This window comes from Pseudopodoces humilis, chromosome 11 (genome assembly GCF_049639895.1).
Source record: "Pseudopodoces humilis isolate 2021_Gansu_Grassland_sample_001 chromosome 11, ASM4963989v1, whole genome shotgun sequence".
Taxonomy (NCBI): domain Eukaryota; kingdom Metazoa; phylum Chordata; class Aves; order Passeriformes; family Paridae; genus Pseudopodoces; species Pseudopodoces humilis.
In genome coordinates this window covers 24,336,821-24,347,804 of record NC_142210.1, presented here as the reverse complement: position 1 = coordinate 24,347,804, position 10,984 = coordinate 24,336,821, and the positions used below count along the sequence as shown (strand labels likewise).

Here is a 10,984-nt window from a genome sequence, read left to right as displayed (position 1 = left end):
CTCCCATCCAGCATGAGAAAATAACCCAGCTCAGGATGCCCCGTGCTGACAGCCCAGTGGAGCGTGATCCACATCCTGCCCATCCTGCCCATCCTGCCCATCCTGCCCATCCTGCCCCTGGGGCTGCTCCAGCCCTGGCCCAGAGGTGCTGCTGGACACTGCTGGACATTCCCCTGCTCCTGCTGGACATTCCCCTGCTCCTGCTGAACATTCCCCTGCCTCTGCTGGACGTTCTCCTGCCCCTGCTCCTGCTGAACATTCCTTTGCTCCTGCTGGACATTCCCCTGCCCCTGCTGGACATTTCCCTGCCCCTGCTGGACACTGCCCCTGCTCCTCCTGGACATTCTCCTGCTCCTCCTGGACATTCTCCTGCTCCTCCTGGACACTGCCCCTGCTCCTCCTGGACATTCCCCTGCTCCTCCTGGACACTGCCCCTGCCGCTGCTGGACACTGCCCCTGCCGGACATTCTCCTGCTCCTCCTGGACATTCTCCTGCTGCTCCTGGACATTCTCCTGCTCCTCCTGGCCTGAGCTGCCCAGCAGCCCCAGCACAGCCCCAGGCACAGCCCAGACAAGGCACTCCTCGCTCCCCACCCCTCAGCCCGGTGCCAGCAGGGGAAAAGCTCCAATCTCACTGTCAGACCCAGCCCTGGAGCCTGAGCTGCTCTAAGGCTGAGCACACAGCAAGGAGAGCAAAGCCACCCTGCAGCTCCTCCAGCACAGATGGCATTGGTTTCATTTATGAAAGGGCAAAGAACAAAGTCTCTGATTCACACTAAAAAACCCAAAGAACCAAACTCCAAAGCCCAAACCAAATCCCCAAACATTTCAGAGTGCTCTCCTGGAGCACTGGGAGCTGTGATGGAGCCAGGGAAGGGAGGGAAGGACTGACCCTGCACACCTGGTTTGACCCAAAGCTCATCTCTGTTGCCATGTGCTCAGCCCCTCACTGGATCCTCCTGCCCACACCTGGGGTGAGCATGAGCAAGAGATGAGTGTCCCCAGGGTGGAGGGGCAGTGCGCCACCAAGGAGAGCTCACTCATCTCTGGCTCCTAAAGATGCAGTCAGCTTTAGCAGGTGATTTTTGTTTTCCTACTATCCCTGCTGATCCACAGGTATAGTGAGTCTTGACAACATAATAAATTCACCAGTGAGAAGTGACATTCACCAGTGAAAAGTGACATATGCCAGGGATGCCACATGGAGAGACCACCAGGGCAGCCCAGTGACAAAACAATCAAAACCATTTTTTGACTATAACATGGAATAGCAAAAAAAAAGAAATAGAGAAATTTCACACATGAGAAATAGAGAAAAATTCCAGACAAAGTCTGACCCCAGAGATTATATGACTTCATGAAGTCTTACAAACCTGACATCCCTAAGTATCTCCAAATCAGTTTATTAAATACACTGAGGTTTAACCTGTCCCCTGGAAGCCAAAGGATCCACTTCAGTCTGGAGGAGCTGCATGTTATTCAGACATGCAAGTACACACAAAGAACACAAGGCAGCAGGGTGACACCACAGCTGTGACAAATCTGTTCTACAGACACTCAAGGTCCCTGCCAGCACTGTCAGCAGAGACGGGACAGTGACAGAACCCGGGTGTGCGAGCCCCAGAGCTGGATCCACCCTCAGTGTCTGAGTGATTAATTAAACATTAATGAGTGTCTGTCTGGCAGCTATTTAGCTCTTGTGCCCAGCTCCACGCAGGTGTTTGTGTGGCTCAGGGGGCCAAGTAAAACCCAAAGGGTTTCTTTCAGATCCTTCCCTGCTGCTGCTGCCACCCCCAGTCCATTCCTGATGCCTCTGAATCCTCGTGCCCAGCTGTGCCCAGCTGTGCCAGGCCCAGAATTCAGCAGAGAGGCTGCAGTTGCTGAATGGAGATGTGATCTGGAGAGATTCCCAGCTTTAGCCAAACAGCTCTGTGTGCAATTCTGGGTAGCTCAGGAGCTAGGATGGAAAAGCTTTTGGCAGGAGGGTCAGATCCATGTCAGATGGGCAGCCCTGGGCTCCCTCAGCCCCTGAGCTTCCCCATCATATTCTGGATTGGTCTTGGCATGGTCTCCAGAGATCTCTGTTCCTCTTCTTTATTTCTTTAAGCTTAAGAAAAGGCTGCTGCCAATGCATTCAGCAAAGCCCTGTCAGCCAGTCTGCCTTGCTGTGAAATATTAGCAAACAAGCACTGATGGTAACACAGCCAAGTTTAACAAGATCTCCATTTATTATCCTGTCAATTTTGGTGGGAGAATATGGCATTGCTGTCAGATCCATCTGTTCCGTGCACAGCCCGTGCATAGAAATCACCTCGTCTCACACATGGGGAAAGATTGGGGAGAAATCTGAAGGTAAGAGTGAAAGACGAACTAAAGATCTGTTAATAAATAGAGAGAACTCAATTAAGATAATTGACCATCTGAGAGCAGCCAGGGTTTGTTCTGCTATGGAGGGGGTGCAAATTCTGTCTCTCTGGCCCCACACCAACAGGATCTGTTGCAGCCTGCACAAATCAAATGAAATCCACATCTTGGATCACCACAAAGTGATATGGACAGGAGGCAAAAAGCATGGCTGGGAAAAGCCATGGAAGGAAAGCCTCTACAAAGGTATCAATTTAAACCTTTTTTTTTTTTTTTTTTTTTTAAATCAACAAACTAACCTGATCACTTGTCCCAAAAATCCCTGCTGGTGTAGTAGGAGTAACTTCCTTGGAAGAAATGGAAATGGAATGGAAAAACTAACAAATGCTAGAGAAACTTCAAGGGACAAGTATCTATCCCTAACAACATTCCATTATTGTTATCCTGCTCCATCTAAGAGGTTGAAGGAAAGTTGCTGGGCAAAAGAACAGTTGGTGGAATGATTTCCTGAGCAAAAGCAGGAGGCTGCCATTGGATTCTGCTGGGGGGTGAAAACTGTGAGCTCTGAGGGGTTGTGTTCCTGTGCCTTCTGCAGAGGAGATGCCTCGGGAAAAGTAACTGGGAAATCCAAATCAGATATCACATTCCAGTTTTTAACCAATCAATCAATAATGGTTTGAATAATTCTAAAAATCATTTCCATAACAAATGAACAGAAATACATTCAGCAACTGCAGCCTCTGGACTGTTGAGCCTGGGAAGACTGGTGGATCAGCACTGTAGGACTGCCATCACTCCCCACAATTCTTTCACTTGGTAACAAATGAAAATATATGGGATGTGTATGACCAACAACGCAGAATTTTGGTCTGATTTAGATTATTATATCCCTCACACAGAACATATGGAGTTACCCCTTGTTTAAAGCTTCCCATCAGAGCAGCACAGGGCCTTGCTGTGTGAATTCCTCCTGCTGAGCTTTCAGCATCTCCACTATGTGCAGCGGGAGGTGCTGCCAAAACCATCCCAGAGAGAGGAACCATTTCCTCTGGCTCTGGACTGAATCCCTGTGCACCATTCCCAGCACAGACCTACAGCAGAGCAGAGCTGCTGGCCTGGTGATGGGGGAGCCCGAGTTACTGGCTAAAGAAACACTTCCTTTGAGTCAAAACAAGGGCTTTTCTGCTAGGAAATCAAAGGGACAATTCCTGGACATGTGTGCATCAGCTCTTTTCCCTCCCTCCTGCTGTCAGTCCAGCAGCACTCCTGCTGCAAGGCTGGCTCAGCTCTGTGCCTGGAACAGAGACCAGAGGAGCTGCTGAGGATTTATCTTTCCAATTACAAACTGTACTGATTGGTAAATCTTGGTTTCTCTCATGAAAGCACATGTTGGCTTCAGGAAATGGTAAAAGATGAAATCCTCTGCAGTTTTCTCTCCGTTTGGGTGGGGAAGGATCCCACTGCAACCAGGGCCACATGGCCCCAGTGCTCCCACAGCTCCACACTGCAGCTCTGACTCTCAATTAGCTTTAGAGAGCTAACGAGCACCCAGTTAAGAACAGTCCCCTTCCACACCCTGTGCATGCAGCCAGAGCCTGGAGCAGCTCCTCCAGAGGCCAAATCCATCCAGGGCATAGATAGCATCCATAGCAGAAAAGTGGGGTTCAAGCCAATATCACTACTGCTTATTTAAATTAATTCAAACAGCACATGCACCCTCACTCTTTACAAGGCCAGGCACATTCTAAATATTTGACATCATAATCCCAAGACAAAATAAATACAAGAATATTAATTACCATCTTGCTTACTCAGCATCACCTCTGTTTGGAAATCAGGTATGAAATAGTACAAGAAACCTGACACATGCTTTAAACCAAATTTCCATCTCTGGTGCCTTTGGAACAGCTTTAGATGGACCAAGTCTGGACAAGCAGCCAAGAAACAGACCCCACCCCAGCACACAGCTGGGGAAACTCCACCAACTGCACCAGTCACACTGGATTCACACTGTGTAAAGCACACAAATGTAGCACTCAGTCGTGTTCCCTCATCCTGCTGAACTCTGCACTGCAAGAGCATCCTCTTGGATGCAGCTGAAATTTCACGTTACTGAAAATATGTTACCAGCCCTAGAAATAATAAAGTCAAATTAACATGACCTGCAGCACCCTGCAACTCTCCATATTCTGTTCTCTGAGCAGTGTTCATTTGCAGAACTCCACTGAATTTAAGACTATCACTTTAGACAAACACATCCTTAACTGAAATAAGATTTTGACTATAAATGTTTTAAGATGTGAAACACTACATTAAAGAATCCACTTTAAAGAGCTTGTAAGTTAAATGAGTGCTTGAAAACTCAGCACAAATTAATCATCTACTTCCAGACATCTGTTCCCCATAAAGATGTGCTTCCCTAAGTCTATTACTCCTTGAAATGGGATAAATACAGTCTCACTGCACTGGTGAATGGCAGTCTCCCCCCAGCCAAGCCTGAGACCAGGGCTGGAGTGGAGCTCCCTGCACACCCAGGCCTCGGAGAGCTCAGGGACTCTGCAAATCCCCCACACTGCTGCAGCAGTGCCTCACCCCAGCTTCTCCAGGAACTCGGGGGGAGCAGGGGGCCCAGCCAGGAGGCTCCTCCAGGAAGGTCTCAGCCCTCCCTCACAGCTACAGGGCTGCCCCACACCCAAAGTTTGGGGCTCTCAGACACCAGAGTTCCCAGCCCTGGTGTCACTTGGTACATGGCTGCATTCCCTGTGTGCGGGGATTAGATCAGAGAATACAGGGGTTTGAGATGAGAGGGAAAAGACCTCACTGGTTTGAATATAAAGGAACTATTTCTGTGTCATTATGAAGTCTGACATGGAAGTTCACATTTCTTTTAAATGTGCCCACCAGGAAGATCGGGATTTATTTTTATTTGTGTCCAGCCAAGCGACTGGTGAAATTCAGGCTGTTTAGAACCTCAAATTCCCTTTTCAGCATCCCTTTCCACACACATGGAACCAGAGCAGCAAATCCCCGTGGCTCCACCTGCAGAGAGGCTGCCGAGCTCCTCGGGCTGGAGCCAGACCCTCCAAAGGCTGCTGGACTGCAGCAGTGACAGGGCAAGGACCAGTCTTGATGTTAAAACCCCAACTGTTCCTAAAGCAAGGACTAACAAAGCAGTGCAGCAGCCCCAGCTGCTCTCCCTGCCTCCATCCCTCCCTCACAAGCACAGCCATGCCCACGTGCCCGGCCAGCACTGGGAGAAGAGACAAGGCAAGGCCTAACTCAGCTCACCCAGACTGCAAACTCTCCTGTCTTGGTCCATAGCTAGACTAAAGCTACACTAAAGTATATAAAAGAAGGTATTTCCACTTCCGTGGCTTTCTACACACACAAAATTCCACCTCAACTAGGCCAGCCAGGCACTGTTCGTTTTAATTTCTGTCTCAACCAACATAGGACTTTAAAAGATAATCTCTAGTAGAAATTCAATTTATTTCTCCTCCTGCATGTCTAAGCAGATCTGTAATCAGTGTAATCACTGTGCCACTGTCTCGTCTGTGACTGAGGCTCCTGCACATGATTTTCCCTGTTGCAAAAAGGAACGGCATTAAAATCTTATCAAAACAAATCCAAATGAGCATCAGCCCTCAGAACAAAATTGACCCAACTTGGGTGAAAATCTGGCTGTTTTAAAATTAAATGTTTTACTCTTACACACATTCATCTTATTTAAGATGCGAATGGGAAACTCAGGATGCAAGCCCTCCTACCAAAGCGTCAGAACAGGGGCTCCTGTGCCAGGAGTGAGGGATGTGGAATGGCTCCCTAACACCTGGAACATTCTGTACAACTGTTTAAAGCAGGGGCAGCTGATATTCCAGTAAACAATCATATAAATGTAACTACAGACTCTTCCTGGCTTTGAATTAGAAAATATATAATTTCTCAAAAGTAATATTCTAAACCCATCTGTTCTCTGCAGATTCTTGAGCAGCTTAATTTACGCCTTCTTTCATGAATTGGCAAAGCAATTTAAGCCTGCTAACCCAGGATGTGAGCCACTAGCCTTTACTATGCTGAAGTGATTGTTTATTCTCTGTTGGTGCAGATTCTGCACCAAAAAAGTCTTCACTAGATGGATTTTCAACAAGCTGCAGCCTTGTTCAGACAGTTTAATTAATTTTGGGAGAGGACTAAAATTGAATGGCCTTCTAGATGTCTGAACTGCAGCTTGCTGGTCTGTCCCACACAAGTGTCTAAAACCCCTGGCTCTGTACAACGCTGCTTGGGATCCACACAGCACATGTTTCCAGAGTTTAAAGGCTGAGTTCTGGAAGTGCTGAATATCTGAACTCAGTGTCCCCTCAGTTCATGATCCAGAGCACAAAGCTGGAGGAGGCATTTGCAGTTTTCCCCAAGGGCCCCATTCCCATGGAGTTTTGGAGCTGCTGCACAGAGCAACATCACCCCCAGGTTGGATTTTCTGGGACCCCAAATCGCTGCTGCAGCACCAATTCACAGTGACACAAACATTTCTGACCCAGTGTCCCACACCAGCTCGGGGCTGGCAGCACCAGTACTCACCAGTAACAGCACAGCACCTGGGCATGGGAGGACCAGCAGGGTGGTTCAGGTATCCCAGGACACTTCATGGCAGGAACATCCCCCAGGAGCAGCTGGATTGGCAGCAGGTACATTTGTTTGTATTGCTTCCACTCCAGGAAAGAAAATGAAGTTTGATCATTTAAACTAAAAAATGGAGAAAGATTTTATTTATATATATATACGTGTGTGTGTGTGTGTGTGTGTGTGTGTAAATGTTGATGTGTTTTTGGCTTGAGCTGCACTACAGAAACTGTCACACAAAGAACTGTCCCCATCTGGATGAACTTCTAAAATTAAGAGTGTAAGAGATTATGTGATAAAACACTGCTGCAATAATCTATCCTGACCTCCTTCAAGCACTATACAATTTTTCTAAATTAATTCCAATTAAAGCAAGTTTTTTCTTCTCCCACAATGGAGATCTTCACATCTGCTTCCTTACAAGGCACTTTTACTGGGCCTCAGTCACACCTCTCAAACTGCATCCTGGGTATGAAATAGAAATCCAAGTCCAAAGCTTAAGGCATTCATCCAGTCTGGTTCTGTTACTCCATCAAAAGAATGTTTAGGAAACCCACTGTTGTCTCCCAAGTGATAACACAGCCACTCTCCTGTGTTAGAGCCTGAGTGGAACAGTCAGACAAACTCAAATGTGGCTCCTGGTCCAGAAGGGAGACCAGAGCTCAGCTGCCACCTCCAGCCAAGAAACACCCTGAGAAATGATGGACCTTCCCTGCTTGCATCTCCTGCCAAGACAGATGTGTGCAGTCACTAACTGCTGCTGGATTCAGCACCAACCTATATGGATAAGTTTTTTTTCCCAGAAAACATGTAACCAAGTGCTTAAAAATCTATTTTAATGACGTTTTCAAGAATAATAATACTCTGCATTACAAAAGAAAGAGGTAAAAGGTACATCTTTGACATATCAGAAAATCTTACAACAAAGGCAAAGAGTATCTTCCAACCAAAATAAAGCTATGTTGTTCCCTACAGGGAAGCTTCAGGTGTCTGAGATTCCTTCACCCAATTCACTTTCAGCCTTCATAGAAAAAGGTGAACAGTCAAAACAGTCACTCTACCATGTCAGTTTAAATATTCCACTGACTGTTGACAATTCAGCAATAAAATTACAAATATACAGAAAATGGATCTGCTGTACCAAAGCTACTCACACAACCAACAGCAAAAACACATAACAAAATAAGCAGAAATTGTTTCCATTCATGAAAGCAGAATTACTCCCACGTTCCACTCTGTCCCAAATCAACACAGTAACGGAAAAAGGAAGACAACTCTTGTCATACTTTGTAGAGAGGGCAGAAGACAAATTACACAGGACTCACGAATCTGGACTAACCCTAATTCTACAAACCGTTTGCTGTAGAATCACAGTTCATACATGAAAACATGTACAATTTATAATAACAATGCAGAACAAGTGATGCTAACGAAGGGTCGCTGCCTGTTGAGCAGAACAAGCCCCAGTCCAGCATTCCAGACACCACAGTGCTTTGGAGAATCCTCACAAAAGGCCAAAAGTGATCACCAAAAGTGTTTTTCCAAGCAGGAGGACAAGACACAAGGGAAGGAGTATTGCCTTCAGTGCAATGTCAGGCTTTGGAGCACGGCATTAGACACAGAGCGCTACAAACACGCCCCCAGCTCCTCAGCTCCGGCCCAGTCACACACCCCTAAGGGAGGTTCCCACTTCCCTCAGCTCCGGCAGGAAAACCAGCCCTGAACACCGGCATGAAACTGCATTTTGAACTAACTGAGCGGCTCCTCGCTAGCCCCTCAGTGCAGCGCAGCAGGCCGAGAGCTCCTGCCTAGAGCCGGAGCAGGAAATACACCTCGGGCTGGTCCTGAGCGCCGGGCGGCAGCTGCAGCTCCCCACAGCCGTGCTGCAGGGCGGAGCAGGCTCCCTCGGGCACCCCGCGGCGCTCCCCGGGGCAGCCGTGCAGGTATCGGCCGATGTAGGAGCCGGTGGAGTGCCGGTTTGCGGCGGGCGGGCCCGGGGCCTTGTTCCGCAGCACCACGCCGGGCAGGCCGCTGCCGCAGGGCCGCTGCTTGCCCGCCGCCTCCTGCCGCTCCCGGGCGCGGCTGGCGATGTTCCGCACCCGGCTCTGGCTGCGGGAGGACAGCTTCCTCACCAGGGCCCGGGGACACTCCTCGTCCGTCTGCCTGGGGCAGAGCGGCTCCCGGCTGTCCTCCTGCTCCAGGGACAGCAGCCTCCGCAGCTGCTCCGTCAGCGCGTCCGTCGAGTGTGGCCTCACGCCCTGCATGGCTGCCACCTTCCTGTCCCTCAGGCCCGAGGAGATGAAGCTCCTGCTGATGTACTGATACTTACTCTCAAAGTTGCAGGAAATGTCCTCCGAGGTCAGGTCTCCCAGACTCTTGGACTTGCAGGGGCTGCTGTGCTGGATGGCGGGGTGAGGGGGGAACGGCAGAGCCCCCGGGAGCACGGGGCGGGCTGAGCTGGGCTGGGGAGCGCCCGCTGCAGCCTTGTGCTTCTCCGAGCGCTGCTGCCACAAAAACCCGACACCCTCACACGCGGGGAAAGGGCTCCCTGCAGCCCTGGAGCTCTCGGAGCAGTGCTGGGCAGCAGCACAGAGCGCAGCAGCGGAGCTGCTCGCAGAGGTGCTGTCAGCACCGTGCCCGGGCTCCTGCTTGTGCCTCAGGCTCAGAGGAGAAGCCAGCTGGCTCATGTCCTCCCGTCTGTACTCACAGGCGGTCACCAGCAGCTCCTGGCAGTCCCCATCCAGCTCCAGCAGGCTGCTGCTGGCCGAGTGCTCCCCAGGAACAGGGGCCCCCAGCGCCTCCTCAAAGATGAGGCTGTTGGAACTGAAAGAACTGGCAGACTCGGGGGCTTCCCAGCTCAGTCCAGATTTTGTAGCACAATTCCTTTTGGGATTTGCATTTAGCAAAGAGAGGGCTGAAGAACAAGAATAGCCAGGCAAGTCACTTTCTAGACTAGTTAGTCTTTCCTTGCAAACCAATGCCCTGTGGCTCTTACATTCAGAAGCTGGAGATGCCTCGTGGATAACTGTGTACGTGGAATACTCTGCATCCTCCAAACTGGAGAACACGGCTGTGTCCGGAGTGGAGAATAAAGGGGATTTGTTGGATTTTGTGGGAGTGAAGTTGTGCCTACAGGGGCCGCTCAGGTCTGCAGCAAACACGTGTGGGAGTGCAGCTCCTGCCCTGGGGCTCTGGCTGCTGCTGCCCTGGGGGCTGGAGACAGCGGGAAGGGGAGTTTGGTCATCTGTGCCATCGAGCTGCCCGATGAGAGCGGACACAGCGCTGTCCAGCTCGCTCTCAGTCGAGAGAGAGACTTCATCAATGAGGTGAGAAATGTCAGTGTCCTGCAGGGCCACCGTGGAGTGACAGTCAGGGCCCTCAGAGCACACGGCAGAAGAAAGGGAAAGAGGTGCTGCAGTGCTTTTCTTCATGTCATATTTGTGATTCTCCACCTCTGCTTTCTGAGAAAGAGAAGTCTCTATGAGACTGATTTTCCCTTCCTTAGATACTTTTGTGTCATCATCTGTTTTACTGTCTGCACAGTTTTTGTGGTGTGATTTTTCTGTGGAAAGTTCAGAGTCAGAATCTTGCATTAGGGGGACAGTTCCATCAGAAGGATTATTCTCCTGGTAGTCCACGAGGTGATTTGTTTGAGCTACACCATTTGCAAAAACCAAATGTTCAGGTTGCTCCTGTGAAGGTGGTACTAAAGAGTCAGCTGTAGAATCCCTCTGGTCATTCTCCTTGAACTGAGATGCTAAATTTGAAGCACTTGCCTTTTGCTCCGAACGTGGAAAAGCCAATTCTTTCAAGCTTGTTTCCTTCTCATTTGTATTGTCATCACTGTTGGCTAAATTAAATGAGAAACATATTAGTGGCATACAAGACTCTGCCCTGTCAACAGCTATTTTGTCCTTAGACAGACAAATGGAGAACGCAAAACTAGGTACAGTTGTGACAGAACTTAATCATGGGGTTGTGCAGGTTTAGTACAAAT

The 10,984-nt window shown here is 49.3% G+C and overlaps 1 protein-coding gene across 7 annotated transcripts in view; it reads right to left on the bottom strand.

The window, feature by feature from the left end:
* Positions 1–7,855: 7,855 nt before the first annotated feature.
* The window catches only part of PLCH1 (phospholipase C eta 1), a 55,948-nt gene continuing 52,819 nt past the window's right edge, over positions 7,856–10,984 (bottom strand). For all 7 annotated transcript variants that reach the window (XM_088061186.1, XM_088061191.1, XM_088061188.1 and 4 more), the window contains one exon: positions 7,856–10,837. In XM_088061186.1, coding sequence (XP_087917312.1) covers positions 8,796–10,837 — 2,042 coding nt within the window. In that variant the 3' untranslated portion in view covers positions 7,856–8,795. The remainder of the gene's footprint in view (positions 10,838–10,984) is intronic.